This window comes from Cyprinodon variegatus, unplaced genomic scaffold, assembly GCF_000732505.1.
Source record: "Cyprinodon variegatus isolate N-32 unplaced genomic scaffold, C_variegatus-1.0 Scaffold993, whole genome shotgun sequence".
NCBI classification, from domain to species: domain Eukaryota; kingdom Metazoa; phylum Chordata; class Actinopteri; order Cyprinodontiformes; family Cyprinodontidae; genus Cyprinodon; species Cyprinodon variegatus.
In genome coordinates this window covers 174424-197310 of record NW_015151446.1, presented here as the reverse complement: position 1 = coordinate 197310, position 22887 = coordinate 174424, and the positions used below count along the sequence as shown (strand labels likewise).

The window sequence follows — 22887 nt, the reverse complement described above, 5'->3', positions numbered from 1 at the left end:
CCTTCATGTCAAACATCCAACGATTGTGCAGAACAGAGGCTGCTCTTCTGTAATGTCTGATGATCTGCTGTTTATTAATGTTAGGATGTGAGTGATGAAAGCTGTAAAAATAGAAGAACTACGTAACATTTGGTCCTGAGTTATGTTCCCCTGCAGTTACAGAATATTTCCATATAAACATCATTTTAATTCAAACAAATAATTGATAATAGTTTGACAAATAGGAAAAAAGTCTAAGTATGGTAAAGCTGTTTAAATTTGTTGCTACATATTCCAGCCACAGAGTTAATTTTCTATAAAGTAATATTTTTTCAATGTCTAAACTCTTGGGTGAAGCCGTATAAAGAACAGAGTATGGTAGTGAAGTCAGGATTTGGGTCATATCTTTAAATTGAAGAGGTAAACTTACCTAAAACCCAACGTTGATTTGCTGGTTGCCAAAACTGCAACCTTGTAGGTCAAATTTAACATTTTGGAAATTATAATTACCGGTAATAACACAAAGACTTATGTTTAAAAAAAAAGCTTTTATTTACAGAATTTTTTTTTGGATAGTCAACTGGTCTTAGGCTTGGGAATCTTGTCCTTCAGTCAGATAACACATTGTCAGATTTTCAACATATCCAACAAACAGGAACATTTTGGTATGGATTGTGTAAGAGAACAGGACATAGAATTGAGTATTTTCATTATCATTAGGGTATTTAAATCAGAGAAAACACAAAATTAAAATTATTCACTTGTATTTTATGATATATATATTTGCCCATTTAACGTTTTATATTTTATATTTTAGATAGTTTTGATAGCTTTATAACTGTATTGTTTCATTAAAATGTCAAAGAAATAAATGGGTCTAGACCTGACCAAGATCCAGATCAGGCCTGAAAGCTTTTTGCATAAAAAAAACCAACCCATATATGGTAGAAAGGCTGGAAAGACATTTTTCCTAACCACCATAATACATTATTCAAATAGCTATTTAAACTAGACTAAGGTCATGTTTGGCGGCTCAAAGCTTGACAAAAAACAGATCAGAAATCATCCCAAACTCTCTAATTTATTAGTCAAATTTTAATCACAATCAATTGTTTTAGCAGGACTTCACACCTCTGAATTGTTATATTTTACTTTTCAATTTATTTTTCTAGAATTTTCTGCAAAATTGATTCACTGCATAAATATTTCTCCTCCAATGGGACAAATGAATGCTAAAGACTAAATAAGTTCTACAGAGCTTTAAATATGGACTAAACGTTTCACTTGTGCGTCTGTCTGAGCATTGCTGATTCAAACTCTTTTAATGTTGTTCAGCAGTTCTGTAGAATGCGATTTTTGCTTTTAAGTCATGATTTTATTAAATCTGACACCTTGTCTGTATTAAAACAACATGAGATGTGCCTAACCAGCAGACTGCACTGAGTGGCATTTGTCATCTCTGTGTTAGATGTGCTTCTAAGCTAGAATCCCACTTCAGCTTTACTGCTGCTGCTCTGTTTTACACACAAAAGAAGCCCTGTGGTATTTAAGCAATTTTAGCCTTTCCCTGGTTTTTACAAGAGCTAAGACACATGGCTTCCTCATTTTCTTGGAGGAAAACAGAGGGGGTGGAAAACACATTTGTGTGAAAAGTATTTAGGTTTTAACACCTGTGTTTTGTCTGATACAAAGACTCTTTGTATCCTCACTTTGTATACAAGTCAGGGATGTGGTGCTTTATAAGGCTGTTATTAGTCTGGGTTTTTTGCTCCAAGGCTCTGTTGAGCTGTGAAAAAGTTACAGGGGAAAACAAAAACATCCTTAAGAAGTGGTAGCGTTTACTGCATGTGTGTGTCTGAAGCGGTGTGTGTGTGTTAAAGGCTCAACGTACCACTAAGTGTGGAAAAATCTTGCTTAAAGCTCCACCTTCAAAACAAACGAGAGCAACCCCTCCCATTTGTTCCCATCCTTTGCACCCCTGTTATTATCTTTAACGATAAATGCGTTGTTCACATAGATTTCTGCCTGTACGGTTGGTCTAAGAGACACACATTTACTGTATCTGTCTACGGAAAAAAAAATCTCTTTATGTAAAATACAAAGACATTCCTAGGAACATGTTATCAAAAGTAGAAGCATGACTAACATGTAACCTTGGTTTATTACTGGAAAAACACCTGCTCTCATTGTGAAGAAAGTCATTGTTTTACCTGTATTAAGTTCAGAAAAGTGTTGCAGTTAAATACAGTCAGATGCTTTTAAGTGAATTTAAGAATTGGTCTGTTCTATTTGACTTCAGCAATTCTGTTTGGAAAATGCCAAACATGCTTTTTACAAACACAAACCTAAAGTAAACTTTTTCTGCTTTTTTTTTCACAGCAGGGATTTTTGATTCCTCTGTTTTGTCGAGCTCTAATTGCCTGCATAGACGCCCCTTATGTCAACTTTAACGACTGTATTGGTCGATGTTTGGCTTTTTTCAGCACATCGGTACTGTGTCGAAAAAGTTGGGAAATATGAATAATATATTTAAGATATTGATAAATACTAGTTGTTTTCCATAATGTTAATATTATGTATTGATATTGACCCAAATGTCAGTTCATATGTATTTATAAATAATGATGAATTATTCTTTCTGCAATGTCAGGCTGTGTGAACTAAAAGCCGCTGAAAAACAAAAACAACACTTTTAAATATGTCAGAAAAGATTAAACGTGTTTGAGGTTAAATTTTATCAACTTGAATTTAAATTTCACACAGTCAGATGGTTTACTATTAAACAGGAATCTCTTTGTAAGTGTAACTTACCTTAACTATGATATTTTCAAGTTTAAGATTAGAAAATGGTATGTTTTATGACATTCACCTTTTCTGTTGTGTTGTTAAATTGCAGTTTTAATTACTTTTGTCCAAATTCAGTAAAATGTGTGATCAAAGGTAGATTTGACCTAATGAGCTGTTGCAGCTGATTTACTCTGGTACTGTACCTAAGAAAGTCTGATACAAAACGACCAAATCTACAAAATAAGAAGTTTGCAATTAAATAACCAACACCAAATTCGTATTTATTGTGGTAACAGCCATCATGTACGGCCAACATTCCTGCCTCATAAATAGCCCATGCTTTTCTTGCTGATACTGGAAAAACAGCTACCTTTGAGACTTCAGAGAGGACCCAACCCAAAGATTGTTATTCAAGCACAGACCTGGTAGCCCTATGGTCTCTTCACTGGTCAAAGGTCAAAGGCCTCCAGGCTGAAAACTCACAGATTCTGATAACCTGCTGATTTCTCTCCTCTCATCTTAAAATAAGTTCCATCTGTTTAAAAGTAATGTTGATAATATGGATTCTCCTTTAAAGGAGAGCTTTGTTGTAGAAAGACAAGTAGCTTTTATTGTCTCTGTAGTTTTATACACATTCACTTCTCCTAAGACTCCCTGGAAGCTGTAGTAAGCGAAGACACCGCAGCTTTATTGCCAACTAGGCCTCTATATTACCCTTAAAGAGATATCCTTGACACGTGATCTCATGCTTGGTAACGATGTGTGCGTGAAAAGGATTTCAAGAAGGTGTCCTTCTCTTTCTTAGTCAGCTGTGTCACTTCCTAACACAGAAAGTCTATGAGTTTATTGCGAGCCACTGGTATTTGGAGCAACTAGAGCCTCGTGGCATGATGGCCTCCATACAGGCCAGGAATGTCACAGCAGGTCACCCTACACAGCTGACATTGGGGAGAATTAACTCCACGTATGAGTTCACTGTAAAGACATTGCATGCTAGGTTTTCACATGCACACATGTGCCCGTGGGACAGTAGATTTACCTCAAGGGCTAACGTGTTACATACCTCTCTGTTAGCAGAGTGCATGATCTCCTTTGGTCTGAGATACCAACGATGAGGGAGTAAAGCTTATTAGCTACAGCAAATACTATCAGTGATGACAGAAATGCAGTTCATTAAAAACTACCCTAAATGGTCAGGATGCCGCTGGTGTTTCCCAGCAAGAACTTACAGAAACTAGGGTTGCATAAAAGGAAAGAACCAAAAATGCTTCTGAGATGACACATAAGTGCAAAAGTAAACAAGGCAGCTCATAGTTTAGTGTGCCCGTTGAACAGCGGGTCCCTGATGGGTGTTTCCCTTCTCTCTAGGATCACAGGTCAAATGACAACCCAAGGAAAAAAACGGCTGCTGTTTGTTTTCTTATCTCAAAGTTCAAATCACTGGTAATTCTGGCTTTCCTGCAGGGCTTTGACTGCTGAAATGGGCTGAATTGGTCTCGGCAGTATATGTTTTATTCTTTGTCATGTTGGAAAGGGGCTTTTATTTATTTATTTATTTATTTATTTTTTATTCAACTGTTAATGAATAGTGTAATGTTTTACTGTTTTACTAAAGCCAATAGGAAATAGATGGAAATATTAGTTGTCAGTCAAAACTGACAGTCTATCTAAGGATAAGTTCAGAGAATGATACTTTCTCAAAGCAGAGATGCATATAAAGATGGTTTAAGGACCAAAGTCAGATGACTTTCAGCTTGACAAGTGACTGACTATTTTATGAGTGCATAATCTTAATCCTATCAGGTCTAAGCAGCATAAAAGTAAAAAAATCAGTATCAGCCTAAAATGTCAACTAGCTGATATATTGGTCAATCTCTAAAAACGGAACGTTGTAATGAGTTGATGTCTGAGGTAATAGGCTCCATTTTTCCACTTGTGGATACTTCATTGTTCTTCATTGTTTATTAATGGCTACCACAGCATGGTTAATACCATAACAATAATAAAGAAAATACAAAAAAATACTGTTCTATATGGTTAAATTCCAAGTACAATTGGAACTAGAGACTGTAACAATCAACTGTGGACAACATAAAGGCGAGGAAACCTTGGAGGGAAAAATGTGCATGCTAGTGGTGGATGTGCAGGAAAATCAGAAATCACGATATTGGTTACAAAACATGTGAATTTAGATTTTTGGGGGAAATTATTGAGCCCTAAATGGAACAACCCCTGTGACAAGTTAGGATTCAGGAGAATTGTGAACCTAAGGAGCATTGAGAAGTACCTTTTTTCAGGTTAGTATTTTACGACGTCACCTTAGTGATTTGTTTTTTTGGTACTAAGATTATTTATTCGTATCAAATTCACTGTCACTTTACGTAGAGCCTGACCACACCTCAGCTTCACCCTCTCCACTTATCCCTTACCTTGCAAGATGAATTGTCATTAGATTTTTAGGAATTCCCAAAAATACATACACAGTTTTCTCTAAAGTTATAACTGGAAAGGGGATGTTAGATGTAAAAGAACAACCAATATTTTTTTCTGTGTTTTAGAGACAAATATACTTAATTCATTAAGGTTTAAAGTGTCTGATTGGACACAAAGGTGCATGTATTATCTGTGATTTCCACTAGGAGACAGTGTCCCGCTGAAACTCAACAGAGTTTGAATCATTGGTGTTAATTCTTGGAAGGGTGAAAGACCCCAGCAAGAATTGATTTAAGTCACTCACACACAGAGGAAGAGTCTCATCACCTTTTCTGGGAGCAGACTATTAAGGTCAGCAGCCAGAACGGCGCCTCAGGCAGAAACTCCCTGTCCTGTGGAGCACAGACAGAAAAAGATGATGAAGCACTCAGAGTGTGGGAGTCAAGCTAAAGTGGAGGGTGAAATAGTATCTGTGAGAGAGAAACTGAACTAAATAAAAACAGATTTAGGTAAGAATGAGAAAGTACAACAGTAAGGGCAATCTCCCTTTAGCTGAGCTGTGTTTGGGTCTGTGATTGTTTTGAGAACAGCGTTAGACGTTGAGATGCAGAGACGTGTGTAAACTGAGACATCAGGCGTGTTGTCCATGTGAGCCTGAACACTTTGACTGAGAAAATGTAACGTTTGGCATTTCAAAGCTGCCGTTTCTCACATGATACCAGGACACAGCAGGGACCATGTTGTTTTTAAGCTGATAATTTGTGGGCTATTTTGCTTGTATCATACAATTAATTAAATTTTTTATGTATTTTGTTTTATTTATTAATTTTTTGGAATGGGAAGTTGATGTGGAAGTCGACACGGGCTGATATGTGCAGATGTTTGCTGATTTATTTGTGCTTTCAACAGCCATGTCTAAAGATCAGGTGTATTGCCTAACCCTACATTTTACTATTTAATAAAAGCATTTGACTGGATAATATTTTTTATTGAGATTTTTATAAATTCAAAAACAAAACAAAACAATACTGGAGCCAAAAATTGGTCTCAAAAATCAGCATATCACAGATCAGTTAGACTGATGTCAAAATAATCAGTATGGGTATCGGCCTTAAAAAACTGTATTAGTTAATCTCTAGTATCTTCCGGACCTTGAAACCAGCCGATACATTCCTTATTCTGTTTCTGAAAGGCTGAAAAACTTTAGACAACATAAATAGGAGAAGTACTTTTTTATGACTTGTAAAGTTCAGGGCTGATTAAGGGTAGTTCTTCATTATGCAAAGGGAATATATAATGATTGACTCGTAGTGTTACATCAACTTTAAAAACACAGGAAGAACAAAAGAACTTTGATTAAATATAGAAAGGTTTAAAATATGTATGTGTCTGAAGATGCTGTATGATTAAATAACATCCCTTCATTAAATAAGGTTATGGTCTAAACTGAAAGTGGGCAATAAGAACACACAGGTTCTGTTTTGAGTGGGCATTATGTAGGCTGCTGTGTTTGGGTTCATTGCCCTGATAATCAAACCATTCTGGCCAATTTTGGCTGTAGGACAGATGGTCATGTGACTGACTTTAGGAAGGTTTAAATATATTTTCAGATGATTTTTGGTCATTTATTTGGAATAAGGTCACAAAACATCTGTTATTTTGTTTTGTTACATCTTTGTAATAATATCTAACATCTACAGTATCAAGCTAAGGCCTGAGGAATCAGAGATGGAACTCTTTCTTTTATAATTTCTTTAAGCTCTGCTCCGGCTGACCTTGCAGGGGTTTTGCTTGGACGTCCTTTCCCCTCCTGGGAAAAGTGTCAGCTGTCTTAAATATTTTCCGCTTGTGAATAATGTTTCTCACTGCGGAACAGTAGTGTTTAGCTCCAGTCCTCAGGGGCCAGTGTCCTCCATGTTTTAGAAATGTCCCTGCTTCAAACAGCTGATTCAGATGGTTGAAGTGCCTCTTCAGCATGCCATCAATTTCTGCAGGGGAATGAGAATGAACCATGCATTTAATTCAGGTGTGCTGAACAAGGGAAACATCTAAAACATGCAAGATGCCAGAGCTTAAAGACTGACTATGGACTCTTTATTTTAACCTACCTGTACATTTCGTACCATTGAACTGCTTCTGTTAAGCTGATAAGGTAGTGATCATTGTACAGTTTCCTCACATGGTTAATATGCCTTAGGTTGTACAACTTATCATTGTATACGTCTGCTATGGCCTGATTTATCCATAGCAAACCTTATTGAGACTTTACAGGACAAGCACAGCCCCTAGTGGATCACTGCCCTCATAACAACAAACCTGAATGTTAAAAAGGGAAACATTTTTTTTAAGGGAATCCTAAAAAGGGTGGAAAACTTTGACTTTGTTTAAACATTGCCACAAGCTGAAAGAGATAATTACTGCCCAACATGTCTTAGCTCACTGTGCATTTTCCAACGGTAGAATATAATCAGTTTATTCTCAGTAGCTGACTACTGAAATGATACTGGCACTGTCAGAAGGCCCTGTTTCAATTTTAGAGAAGCGAAGTCTGTGGATCCCAATGTGGGTGGGAAACCTCTTGAGATCATTTAATCCCTTTCCACTCGACATAGTTTTGTTTACTTGAATTCTGCTACTTTTCCTCCCTTTAGTGCAATTAATCTTACTCAGAGTAGAAGACTGCCCATTTTTATACAAAAAACTGGTTGTTTTTGTCTTTTTCATGAAGGAGCCAGTGGACACTGGTGACATATGGAACCAGATTTTATTATTTTAATAGGGGGTGAGGGATTTAATCACATCCCTGTTTTAATTCCCAATGGAACTCCACATTCAATCAACCTTGTAAAGGAACTGTAAGAAAATCTCCCTTGGTTTAGAGGGAAGGCACATTTTCTGGCTTATTGCCTGTCAGCATGAATAAAAAAAGATTTGTTGATCTTAACTTCTAGGTTTGTCTGCAAAAAAACTAATTAGTTCGACTTTATTCAACAACAAAAAAAATAAGAAAAACTACTGGTTTTTAAATGCATTTGATGCAACACTGAATAATAACATTTAAAGCTGCCTTTGTTAAACAATTTAGATATAACTTCTATGCCTCTTAGAAGTGAAATGTTGATCTGCTGTGTTCACACTTTTACCCTGAGCTGTTTTATCCCAGACTGGCTCTCCTGATGGGGAGGCTGCTCTCCTGCTGACTCCTGCCTCCAGCTTTAAGCCCGTACATTGGGCTGGAGATTTGACTGGCTGAGTGACTTCAGCCAGAAGGAATGTTTTGTCTGGATGTCCACAGCAGGACTACCAGCCTGATGTACACAAAGCACGCAGACTACTGAGCTGAGAGCCAGTAGCTCTCTGAAACACAAGCTGCTTTGTATGTTGATAGTTTTTGCTGCCAGGCGTTTTCTTTGATTAGCCATACATTTTCTGCTGCATTTCCACAGTAGGATGTGAAAAAAACTTTCATAGGAATGTAATAACAGAATGTAAAAAAAAAAGCCTTAATGTCTTCAGTACTTGAGGTCTTCAACTCAAGAAGTGTAATGTAGCCCTGTCTGTCTGTCTGTCTGTCTGTCTGTCTGTCTGTCTGTCTGTCTGTCTGTCTATCTGTCTGTCTGTCTGTCTGTCTGTCTGCTCTACAAAAAGAAGAAAAAGCTTGTGAACCCTCTCACCAGGGGTTTAAATGTTTACTGAAGTTAAAGAAGACTCTGAAGAATGTCTAATTAAAAAAGTTTTAAAGTGTACGCAGACTTTAATGCCTTGACAGTGGATCAAAGCTAGACTTTCTTGGAGATTTGCATAAAAATGTTTTTCTTTTTATTGTTAATATTAACCAGAGGAGAGTTAATGAATTGGTGTCCTCTTTTATTTGTCTTGTGACATAGCCAAGATAACAAAGGAAAGGAAATACTTTTTGTTGAAGCTTTGTCTGACATTCCTCCAAAGATACAGTTATGTTTAATAAAAGTCCCGTAGACTTTAAAAGCAGCAAAGTAAAGACAGAACATTTGTAAGGACCTAAGAAGATGGGATACTACAATTTTATACAGCCTGTGTAAGTATTCTTAACTATTTATTTGTATGATACAACCTTCAGAAGAGGATTAGTGCCACTGAAAAAATAAACAAAGTTAACTGATTTGTAAAATTTTTTCAGTATAATATGAGAAAAAAAGTCAAAATTCTGACTTTACTCTCAGAATTCTGACAGCTATCAAACATCTTAGCATCAAGCCGTAGCCATGTCTGTTTTAGAGACTAGCTGTCTTGTTTTAATCACCTTATGCTCTTCAATTAATGAAATGGCATCAGTGGGGACCCCTCAGGCACGTAAAAAGTCGCCTAATTCCATCATTTTTAATCAATGTGTTTCTTGCCCTCCCGAACAACTCACATCTTTGTCAGCGAAGCTGAGTGCTCCCACATCTCTTCTTTCATGATGCCCATCTACATTAAGAGTTCTGAGACCTTATATATATATATATATATATATATATATATATATATATATATATACACACAATATTTGGTGGAAGGAATGGTGCTATAACTAATGTCAATATTATGTTCACGCTTCTATAGAATTTGTTTTTCATGGGAAATTGTATAAAATATCAGGGGTTTCTAAAAACAAAACAAAAAAGCTAAAATATATTAACATTTGAAAGTAACATTTAGCTAATACAATGTCTAAATAACCTAAATAGTTGCATTAAAAACAATTTATACATACATTTTGTTGCACTTACATGATTATGTATTAAATATTGAGGATAAAAATGTTTTTTTAATTGAAAGGGTGGTTTATTTAGTCAATTAATTCGATTAAATAATTACAGATCCCGTAATTCATTTGATTAAAAATATAAATTAAAAGTGTTATTTTCGACTTTTCCAGTACAGGAGTGCAAAATCAGAACTGTGTAGAAATGGAGATTCAGGTCTAGTGCTGGGTAGAGACACACCGATACATTGGCTGGCTGATATTTTTGGCTAATGCTGCCTTTTTTTCCCCATATCAGTATCGGTTGATCCGTGCATGCGCTGGCCTTTTCATCAGTGCATCCAGCAGCCATGCTTTGTTGTATAATTGGAGGAAGAAGGAAAAAAAGAAATATTGCCTCAAATCAGCCAAAAAAATAATGGCTGTACATACTGGGGAATGGTTTTGGCCAATTAGAAAATAATCAGTATCGGCCTTAAAAAACGTTATCGGTCAATATTTAGTATTGTTTCTTATTGAGTGAAGGATAGTTGCTATACTGAACCAGAGATCCAGTTTTATTATAAAAGACAAGTGGGGGGGGAGGGAGGAGCTTTTTACTCTGCACAGAAAATACTTCATTGTGTGCATCTGTGTGTATGCATGACTGTAAATGAATAAGAGTGTATCTGTGCACACTCACATTGTTCATGGCACGAATCAAAGCAGAGAGGGGAGTCCCGTTCAGTCGACCTGCGGGGCAGGAAAGTGACCAAAAAGAGAAAAGAGTTCAGACACAGGAATCTGATCAGACAGGAGAGATTTCTTTCATCTCGCCAGAGGAAGGAGACCAGACTATTGAAACATTTACTACTCTATTTTTCATCACTCTTCAAGAAAAGCTTAAGAAGCCCAAATGGATCTTCCCAGCTCTATTCAAAAAGAGATCACTTTACTGAAAGGTATTTTGAACTCTGATTTGCATTTATATTTATGAAACTGGCATGACAATGACAGAACAGAGAATAGGGAGACCTTGTGTTGTGGTATTGTTAATGCATCGGAAGGGAGTGGTGGCTGGCAGTCATTGTCTGAAAGGCTGCAAAAAGTACAGACTTGACACCATCAGAGAAACTGTGCTTTTTACTCATGTTTTTAAATGGTACATAGTAGATTCTATCTGCACTGTTAAAACCGGTATAGTTATCAGAGTGAGTTTAAGCAGACTGATATAGGATGTAAAAGGCATGTGGGTATTTCATCATACAGGTTTAGAAAATATGTCCAACTGATGGCATCTTCTCTTTATGTCTCTTCATACAGTAAATTATTGGTAAAATCATGCTTGAATGTGTGGCTTTTAGGTCTCACACTTGAAAAATGATCTAGAAATAAGTAAGAATTTCTTAAATTAAGTGTATTTACCCTTTATTTGAGTAGGTAAATGAGATTTGCCAATTGAATTAGAATTTTTTTATCTTAAAATAAGACAATTAGATGACATGCACTTGAAATTGGACAATGCGATTCTGTTTCTTATTTCAAGTGTAAATTGACTTGTTCCATTGGCAAAATGTCTCTTTTACCTCCGCAATCCAAGAACAAATGCACTTATTTTAAGAAAAAATCACTTAGCTAGATTTCGATTTTTTCCAGTGCAAATTTAGGGAATAGAATAATTTTCTGTCATCAGTGAGGACGTTGTCAAAAATTGTTTTCTTCCAACTCACTAAATGTTGCTAAAGTTATGTTTCCATGGCATGTTAGTCATCGATCTTTTGTATCACATTAGAACCAGTTGTATATGTCTATATGTGGCTTTGAGTTTCTGTTTTGAGTGATGGCATGGTAACACGATGGCTGGACACTGATAAGAATTAGATTAACACTCAAGTTTATTTCTCTAGCGTGCTCAAAGCAACCTGAGTTGCAGGAAGTGCTGCACAAAATATCAACACTGAATGTTAACTGCATTTAAAACAAAAATAAATCAAAGCTGCAGTTAAAATATTAACAATGTACAAAATAAAGAAAAGAATACAATGCCAATTCTAAATTAAAACCTGTCTAATGTTAAAATGCATCAAGAAGAAACACTTTATCAGAGAAGACTGAAAACAACATTTTTTTTCTGAAATCAAATAAACAATCAATCTTGATTCTTAAAACTAAGAGTTAAAAGGAATTTTTCACTCAGATATTATATCTAATATACACAGCAGTAACTTGCATTTCCTCCTTTTAAAAGTTTTTAAAACAAAACTCTTAGCATAGATGCCAGACGATAAATCTGGGATCCTGTAATCAACTGATTTTAAACTGTTATTTTATACAAATTGTATATAACCAACACAGGTGAGGTTCTCCTTTACCAATTCTAAGAAACATCCTCAAAGAAATTACTCAATAACATACTTAGACAAACTTGTTTTTCTTCCGTAAAACATCCGGCACAATAAACCAAAACAGCAAAAAGTCAAATGGTTGACTGAAAATACTTGAAACTGTCAAGTATCTGTTGTAGTATCTTGGATGAATAGCTGACATTCCTCAGTAGATAATCTAGTTTTACTTTGAAGAGCTTCTTACATCTGTTTTGCTAGCTCTGACCTTTTAGGACATATCACTGAAAATGGAAATATTATAAAGAAGTGCCTATATAGTGAGAAAAATAAGTATTTGGACACCCTGCTATTTTGCAAGTTCTCCCATTTAGAATTCATGGAGGGGTCTGAAATTGTGCAGGTTCTCTGTGAGAGGAATAATCTAAAATAAAATCCAGAAATCACAATGTATGTTTTCTTAACTATTTATTTGTATTGTACAGCTGCAAATAAGTATTTGAACAACTGAGAAAATCAATGTTAATGTTTACAGATGTCAAACATTTCCTGTAGTTTTTCACCAGGTTTGAACACACTGCAGGAGGGATTTTGACCCACTCCTCCACACAGATCTTCTCTAGATCAGTCAGGTTTCGGGGCTGTTGCTGAGAAACATGGAATTCAAGCTCTCTCCAAAGATTCTTTATTGGATTTATGTCTGGAGACTGGCTAGGCCTTGCCAGAACCTTGATATGCTTCTTCCAGAGCCACTCCTTGGTTATCCTGGCTGTGTGCTTCGGGTCATTGTCATGTTGGAAGACCCAGCCTCGCCACATCTCAAATGCTCTAACTGAGGGAAGAAGGTTGTTCCCCAAAATCTTGCAGTATACATGGCTCCGGTCATCCTCTCATTAATACAGTGCAGTCGCCCTGTCCCTTGTGCAGAAAAACACCCCAAAGCATCATGCTACCCTCCCCATGCTTCACAGTAGGGTTGGTGTTGTTGGGATGGTACTCATCATTCTTCTTCCCCCAAACATGGTTACTGGAATCATGCCCAAAAAGTTTGTGCTGGTTTAGGCAGGGAACTTTCCATCCCATGCATGATTTCAAACCATGACGTCTCAGGGTATAACGAGTAGTAACCTTGGAAAAGGTGGTCCCAGCTCTTTTCTGGTCCTTGACCAGCTCCTCCTGTGTTGTTCTGGGCTGATTTCTCACCTTCCTTAGGATTATAGAGAACGCACTAAGTGATATCTCGCATGGAGCCCCAGTCCAAGGGAGATTGAGGGTCATGTGTAGCCTCTTCTCTTTTCTAATGATTGCTCCAACAGTGGACCTTTTCTCACCAACTGCGCTCGGCAATTTCCCCGTAGCCTTTTCCAGCTTTGTGGAGTTGTACAATTTTGTCTCTGGTGTCTTGTGACAGCTCTCTGGTCTTGGCCATGTTAATTGGATTCTTACTGATTGTATGGGGTGGACAGGTGTCTTTATGCAGCTAACGACCTCAAACAGGTGCATCCAATTTAGGATAATGAATGGAGTGGAGGTTGACATTTTGAAGGCAGACTGACAGGTCTTTGAGAGTCAGAATTCTGGCTAATAGACAGGTGTTAAAATACTCATTTGCAGCTGCCTCATACAAATAAAAACATGTTTTTTTACATACTTCATTATATGCGGAATTGCTTTTAGTGTCTGAGTTGAGCTTGATCCAGTTTGCTTCTGAGTATCCACAAAATCCATTTTGAATATACTGTTTGAATTGTTTGCTAGGTTGGACCAATTTAAAACCATTTAAAGAAAAGTCCGGTCACCAAGCAATGATCAATGGATCATTATCTTTACCTAAAACTACTACATTTGTGGTGATTTAATGAATTTGGCTTTAATCAGTAAAAAAAATAATTTCCGTTTCGAGATGGGGAGCGGCCATTCTTGCCAAAATATAGTAACACCTCACTCTTGACCTCTTCTGGCAGTGAAGTCACGGTGGGGTAAGTCTAGCAACATTCTTCCCGCTTTACGAGCAAAATCAATGGGAACTATAAGACACATCTGCAATCAACAAAAATTATTTTAGATTTCGGGAGCAATTTACCTTTGAAATTCGCGAGAGCTATAGTTAAAGTGACAATGGTCACATGCAAGGCAGTTGGATGTTGGAATACTTCGGGTAAAACTGAAAAAAAAAAGATTAGCTATTTCACCTTTCCGATTCATGATCCACCACGGGTTCATCGTTGGATTGCCAACTTGAAGAGGGAGGGTTTGCCATTGAACTTCTGGCCAGAGAAAAAACACGTAATATGTAGCCAACATTTCAAAGAAGAATGTTTTCAAGATGACTTGGATAATAGCGCGTTGTGAGAAACACCAGATACAGCACTGGGACTTGCTCAACAGCCGATACCGCACAGTGATGTCACAAACCGCTAGGTGGCAGTAGTGTTCTTTGACAAACATGGATGCCTCCAGTAAAGCACATTCAAATGAAAATTACTCTTAATTAAAAACACTTATCATTTATTTAACAGTATGTAATCATTTTATATTCAAAGTACTTTCAGAAGTTTGAATTCTGAATATGGCCGGACTTTTTCTTTAACATGAACGAGGTAGACGTCACATCCACAGAACAGAACAGGAAGTTCCAACCAAAAGTAAAGGCAGAAAAATAGGCTACATGATTACAGTTATATCAGCTCTGAATTACTGAGGTGTCGATGCTCATCAAACAATGTTTTAGTTGTAAAGGGTCAAATAAAAAGCCCATTTTAAAGATATCTATCAGTAACATAATGCTAATGCATTTCACCAACATCTGACTTTCTTGATAGACTATATTTATCTCTCTGATATTTTGACCTTTTTTGCCACTTCTGTGTGAAAAGGAGATCCCCGCCTGCTCATTTTGTCACACCAAACTGTTATTTTTACCAACATTTTTTAGGGTGCTGTTTTTACACGTTTGAATATTCTTTAAAGCAGTGACAGTAATGCTGCTGACGCTATCAGCCATTTGTAGAAAACATTGAGCACCATTTGTATGTAGGATAGTTTCATGCCTGTGCTTATTGCTTGGCATGAGGAGACGCCACAGTGTGGGGTTAGGATGAATGTGCTGTCAGTATCAACAGAGCGAGAAGTAGAACAAACTCTGCCTTACAATGCAGCACTTTATACTGGTGTAAAAAGTTCATATGTGGGAGTTGGGTACAGGAAATATCTGAGATTGTTCCTTGTTTATTGCAAATGTTTGGGTTCCACCTCCATACAGCAGATGGTTTCACGTAGTACTGTCATAGCTTTATATAGAACAGCTGGGTTTCGACTTGGCTGATTGGAAAACAAAAAGAAGGAGTTATCTTTACTAATAAGTTAAAGATTATTTATTGTTAGATTAAGTTGTTGCTCCTTCTATTCATCTCTTTATTCTCATTTGTTTTATATAAGATCTTGAAATCTTGCCATCAAAAAAAAAAAAACTTTCTCTAAAGCATTACTGACAAAGGCAGGAAGGAAAATCTTTCTGAAGTTTCAGGAAGTTCATCTCCTTAAATAGAGATTGTTCTCTTACCCTATCTGTCCAGCATATTAGTACTGAAATGATGTGTTTGCTTGTTCAGTGTTTCAGAAGCTTGTTAAAAAAAATCTGTGTAATCTCTGTTGGCTGCAGTTTCAAAGTCAGTGTGAGTGCTCATTTGTCCATATTAATTTAGTCTTTGACTTATAACACCCAGCCTCTGAAAATCCCCTAAAATGAAAATGCATGCTTTTAAAAAAGCTACACTTTATTGGAATAAAATGAGGCTTATGTTAAGGGAAGCATTCATAAAGAAGGCCTGCAATATAAATAAAGAAATGTCCATTTGTGAGAAAGTTTTACACATCTCTTTTTCTACTGATGCTTTTTTTTTTTTATTGCCATCATTTGATCCCATAGGACCTACAAACATACAAAATGGGAGAACATGTAAATTAAAGTGCTGCAAACTTTGGTCAGACTTTAGAACAATTAAAACATGCTTTAGCTTTTAAGAACAAAATGATTGACCATTTTTGGCCTGAATCTGATACTAGTCTGCTTTCTCAAGCTATGGCATTCCAATTAAATTACTGATTTAATCACTGCCAGAGATACTTTGGTATTAACCATATAAGAGCATTAACAGAACTATTTCTTTTGGCTGAGCTTTCTTTTATCAATTTTAAATTCAAATAAATTATGCGACTTGGACGATAAAGAACAGCCTTTATTGTAAATCAGTTATTGCCTTTAATTTAGGTAGACATCAAATTGTGTGATATTTTCATGGTATAACTTTTAGTATCTGATCTGATCTAGCAAAAAATTATAAGAGACCTTTAATGCAGAATCCAATAAAACTGTTAAACCTGAAAATTTTTAACTTGTTTTTCAGCGACACAACAAGATCTAAGAATGGCCCAGATATTGACTATCTGGAAGGGTGTTGGCCTCAGTGCTGCCTGTTTAAAAAAACAAAAAAACAGCACAATAGATAGTAAGATTGTTGTTATTGTTGACATGCATGTCTTCCATTCTTTCCTCCCATTATTCCAGTAATACACAAAGGAATCATAAAATGCATGATCTAAAAACGCGTTTGTTAAATTGCTGAGTTTCCAATTTTTATCTAATAGTCAACCTTGATTGTTTTGTTTTTGCACCTTACAAACAGTTTTTAAAACTCATGTTATTGAACATGATTAAAGACATTCCTACGATACACTTTTCCTGCCTGTGTCAGGAAATGCGTCACTGACAGTTTTCCTTCTTTTTTGCTGGGCTATTTTCAAGGCAGATGAGACTCAGGGGATATCCTCAGGTTATAGTAAGGCTACTCCACAGCTGGGATTTCACTTAGTGTCTCCCTCATAGTAAACATGATCAAATAGATGTTTATTAGAAACAAAAAAAGAATTATTTTATAATTTTTTTTTTCTCCGAGACTGAATTTTTTAAAATGCCTGTGTCTTTGACTCTACAAAAAAGAAAGTAAAAGAGGCAAACATATGGGGGAATAGTTGTTTTGTTATTAGTAATAGTCTTAAAAGCAGAATTAATTTACCAAGTGTGTCTTGTTACTCTACCATAGATATGAAACACAAGGTTTTCGTCATACTTCACTCTAATGTAAAATGGACAGCTATGGAAAGGTCAAGCATTCATGCAGCATTGTTCATGTTTATCTGTTGTTGAGTTCTGGACTTTTCCATAGGAAAATATCCCTCTACGTATGTGCAGAATGTCTCTGCAGTCACTTACTGAACTTGATACCCTGTATGTTCCACACAGTCATTTGACCCTTTTTGTTGATAAAAAGGAAGCTACAAACAAGTCCTAAAGGTGTTTGGGCTTTGGAGGTGTGAGACATACTGTGAGAAACTGGAAACTGCAGTTTACCGTATAGCCTACATTTAAAAGAAATAAAGGAAAAGCTGAATATTCATTAAATTGCATCTAAAGAACTCAAAAATTAACCAATACTGATCTCTAACTTGAACAAAATTAGCTTGAAGTCCCTGTAGTACATATTCAGTACTGTATAATCAAAGAGAATTTTTAGTACTGTTAGAATTAAGTCATTTATTTCTTCATTTTTGGCTAATTTAAGCTGCGGTTATACTGTATTTCCCTACAGCATTGGTAATGAGAGTATAAACTAGTTTGTTTGTTTTTTTGTGTTTTTTTTTCTTTGTTTTGTTTTTTTTAACAAAGCAGCTTGAATCATTAAGTAACAGATTTAACTTTATGCATGCAAATAGCATAACACTTTGTAGTTATTTAGTCAGTTGCAATGTAGGTTATAACCTACTTACCAGCTTAGCAAAAAAATAACTTTGATTTTTCCAACTATCACTCTAAGGAATAAGTGGCTTTTAAATTTGTAAATGGACCCACATTTTTAATGATAGATAATCAGTTTGGGTCTAGTTTTAAAGTAGGACTAGTAGGACGGAGTGTTCACCTACTGGTTAGAGCAGTGCACTTGTGCTCCGAGAAGGTTGCAAGTACCCGGTTCAAATCCCACTGCCTCCACTCTGGGTTCCTGAGCAAGAACCTTAACCCCACACTGCTCCCCCGAGCGCCACACAAAGTCAGCCCAACGCTCCCCAAGGGGATGGGTCTGGCTAGCTCAAGTGGTAAGTCACCCGTACTGCGAGCGGGAATCCTGCTGTATCCCAGCTAGGGGGAATTAGCTGCCAGTGTGGGTCCTTAGGCAAGACCCTTCACGCTAATGCCTGCTTTGGGGAGTGGCGGCTTTGCGTTTGGAATCCTGAGGTTCTTAGTTCAAGCCCCACTGCCACTCCGGGTCCCTGAGCAACACCCTTAACCCCACACCGCGGGTGCCGCACAATGGCAGCCCACTGCTCCCATAAGGGGATGGGTTAAATGCAGAGTGTTCATTTTGTTGCTCTGTACTTGGGACAGTATAATGACAATAAGAAGCTGGGGGAAAAAAATGGTGGGCAATAAATCTTTAAATAATTCTATTCAGTAATTAGTATTTAGGTACACATTACAGTGTTTGATATCAGAATTTTTACCTGACTGACTTTCCAGTTTTTTTTGTAGTTTTATGTGTTTTATTTTTAAAGCTAACGTTTTGTTTTATTGGAGAAGTTTTATAAACATGGCAAATAATTGTTATACGTTCTTACAGATATCTGTTGTGGTCATTCGTCACATTTTGTATAAGTCTATTCTGATTTTGAAAATATATTGCATCGACTAAAACTGAGAAATCTATTGGGATATAAGTTTCAGCCATATCGTCCAGCCCAGCTATGTACAATTAAGGTTTTACAGTAATGAAGCTACTTGCAATGATGTATTCATTGTCAGTTTCTGTTGAATACTGTTCAGAGTAATAAGTTCTCCAAGTTTTTGACATGTTTTTACTATCATCAGAATCTGAACAATTCCTTGCATCAAATGAACAACAAGACAACAAAACGATACTGTTTCCGGTCATAAAAAAGCTCCCTAAGTATCTCTGCAGAATGTGGTACAATAATGTTAGAGGAGCTGACAAGAGATCAAACATTGTAGATAAAATCCAGCCTTGATAAATGAAGAAACACAAGAGGAACACAAAAGATAAGACTTGTTTTTCCTCTTCAGTGCTGCCTATGTAGTTTTATATGTGTAGAACGGTTACTATAGCAACTGATCATCCACCCCAAAAATAAAAACTACTTTATATTTTAGTGTGACCTTTTCCTGTGTGCAATTGGTGTCTGGAGCCTGGGTTAATGTTTCTGAAGGTGTGCTGTCATTTAGCAAAATAGGTGTTAATTATTAACCTTTGCTTTCACCTCCTCCATTTCTTCAGGTCTATATATTTACTAGAGCGAGTATTGACCTGCCAAACAGGATATAAATACTTTGCACAGTGGGTGTTTTTAATTTTTAAAGTTCACTAGGTAGATTATTTCAAGGTTGATCGATATTCATCGGATTTATACTTTATTTGAGGCCCAGACCTCCAAGAGGAGAGTTTTAGGGACAGTTTCCAGACACTTTAATGCTGCCAGTGTCTATACTTATATACTTCTTTTTTTCTCCTTTTTGTCTCTGTGTTATAAGGTGGAATCGCCACCACAATACATTGAATGATGCAAATGACCAAAATATGCAGATGTTAAAATAATAAATTATTTAACAGTTAATAAGTCTAAGGATAGGATTATCTTTAGTGTTAAAAACTTTTTAGTCTGAATGGAGTTTTTTAATCCATTTTTTCACATTCTTTCTTGGGGTTTAGTGTTTCCTTTATTGCTGGAAATGTCTGTTCTCAGTGAGCACCTTGCTCACGCCTTTACATGTACAAAGGTATTATAGAGGGCGGCTCTGACCTGTGTAAGGAGGAAGAGGAGGGAGACTCTTTCCTGTTGATCTGCATAGCGTGACATGTTTGACAGAGAGCGCAGAGAAGGTGCAGAGACATTGAAATAAAAAAGAGGAGAGCTTCTCATTAAAACTGTCAGAGGAAATGGCTTTCTTTCCTAAGGTTTCAAAGGTCTCCGCTATGGAAATCAGCAGCATGGAGTCGTTCTGGTCGAGCAAAGGTAAGCTTCTGGAAGAACAGAAACACAGGTGAAATAAGAGAAAGGAGTCGGGGAAACAAAGCCAGGTGGTAAACTGATCCAGGTGGAGGGAAGATGAAGAGAGAGTCAGTGGATAGGACAAATCAAAGACAGTGAGAGAGGGTTTCAAATCATCTATAGTATTGTCCCCGATAAGGAGTTTAATATACATTTGTAGATAACAGCCTAATAATTTAAAGATTTTTCTCTATGTTATTATATTTAGTAATGATGTTCTTTTTTTTTTTTTTATGATCTCATCGGGAATGTGTGATGCTCAATTTTCTTCTTTTTGCCGTGTGTACACTGTCATTAATAGCCAGAAGAAAACTCAGATTGCACTAATGAGTCATCTCAACATGTCCTTTGGATTATGATTGTATTTTCTGATTGGATCAGAATCAGAAATAAATTGCAATCCAAGTGAGAGGAGTTGTTTTTGCTAATGAATAATCTGATTGGCATGTAAATTATGACATACTGTATTGAATGGTTAGTTGACAGGACACATTTTTTGAAGTTCTGTCCAGTTTAGTGAAATTACTTATTTTCACATAAAAAGTAGTTGGATTTTTTTTTCTCACTTCAAATACATTTCAATCTACTCATTACATTTTCTGCATGTAAACATAACTTTTGATATTATTTCTGACTCATTAGATGAAGAATTTCATGTGTTAATTAATCAATTCAGAGTTTTAGAATCTGTGCAAGTGAAAATGTTCTTTTTTTTTTTTTTACTTGCTGTGCAAATTGTTTCTGCATGGCTGGCTAGGAATGCGGCTGACAATAGAGGGGTATCCATCGTATTCAGGGTATCCATTATCAATCATTCAAAACACCATGTTAACGCTAACCCAGTTCTGAAAAAAGCAAAATGATCAGTTTTTGAGTCTCCAGATTCTCTAAATCCTGATTAACCTTAAATGTGTTAATATTGCTGTGACAAAAAAGAAGGATTTAAAATAAAGTCAAATTTACAAATCTATGTGTATGGCAACAAAAAAGGTGAGATGACAGGTGATCAGTATAATTCTTTGCAATCCAATGTATTATTCATGGCATTCACAGCATAAATCAGCATAAAGGCAAACAATTATTGTACAAAATCAATAAATCGTGTTCTGTTAAAGATAATAAAGCAGACGCCGTCCGGGACTTTGTGATATTTTTGTCCATATCAGTGCGGATATAAGGATCAATGTGTCAGTCTTAATTTATGTTGCATCACTTAATCTTTCTTTTCTGAATCAAAATGCAGTATTACCTCTAGAGGGCCTTGTTTGTAATCTCTTATCTTACTATATTAGAACAGTATTGGAATTTAATTAATTTATATATACAACACAGTACAACTGCTTCATCTATTAAGAGGCTAAATCCATTTGCTCACCCTTAATGGTTTTAGAGTTGTTATGATGGTTTTCATGAGGGTGTCACATTGAGTACACTGTAGGTGCTGCTTCTGTTGATACTTTTAAAAGCTCTCTGACCTGTCTATTATAAATCAAGATCGCTTTACCTGGAAAGAAGTCAGACTTGTTTATAGTGTCGGTTGGACCCAACTAGGGCTGGCCTTTGTCATTAATCCTGTCTGTTGTATACATCAACATGTTCCTTAGGATGTATTGGAGGGTTATTACAGCGTTATTAGAATCAGCACAGATGATTCTGATGATTACACTTCAGCAAAAGCCTGTTAATCAACTATCAATGTAAATCAGCTGTGCTGGAGCAGGGAAACCTCTAAAAGTTGCAGGACAGCGGCCCTTGAGGATGACTTTCCCTTTTAAATGATGGCATTGCTCTATGTTGGCCTCTTTAGGCTATTACCTGGCAGCTGGCAGTTCAAAACCTGAGTTAGAAGCACTTGCAGTAAATGTTAAATTTACATTGAAGTATTTTCTAGTCTGACTAATCCTAGCATTTTTCACTCTAGCCACGTTTAGCCAATGCATTCACTAATCTGCACACATTCATACTGTATTTGGCAGTTTGGTAGGCAAGTTTAGGTTAGTTGCCTTTTTAAGGGCCATGTCGATGTAGGACAAAAGGGGTACTGCAATGAAGCCCACAGTTTGACGACTACTCTCCCTTCTGAGTCACATGAGTCCAAATAATGTTTCAGCTTCACTAAAAGTTATACTATGGTTTACCATTGTTAAAAGGACTTTAAGTGCTATGATGTTTGGCCTGCAAGAGATTAGGACTGGACAATATTACCAAAAATCAAAATTGCAGTTTCTTTCAATCAGAATTGCAATTTTTCCCCCCTTGTAGTAATCAAATGTTCCACTCCAGGGTTTCATTGTATTCATTATCCTAAAAACTTTCTTGTTCATGGTCCATTCTTGTAGGACTTTACTGTTACCTTTGTGTGGCGCTGACCTCTGGCTCCCATTTATGGATGTGCATGCTAGCTACAACTTTCTCTTTGCTTCTATGTTGCGCCAAACCCACTGTAAGCGTATTACCACTACATAAAGGGTTGGTGTAAGAAAGTCAGTGTGTCACTCCTGTTAAAAATAATATTTGAAAATCGTG

General features: G+C 36.4%; 1 protein-coding gene across 4 annotated transcripts in view; it reads left to right on the top strand.

Moving 5' to 3' along the window:
- LOC107100615 (plectin-like) overlaps positions 1-22887 on the top strand; it is a 140145-nt gene that overhangs the window by 23675 nt on the left and 93583 nt on the right. Inside the window, exon 1 of one of the 4 annotated variants that reach the window (XM_015399183.1) lies at positions 10736-10866. The exons of the other annotated variants lie outside the window; for them this stretch is intronic. Coding sequence (XP_015254669.1) covers positions 10821-10866 — 46 coding nt within the window. The 5' untranslated portion in view covers positions 10736-10820. Of the gene's footprint in view, positions 1-10735; positions 10867-22887 lie in introns of those variants that run through there. 4 annotated transcript variants of the gene reach the window in all.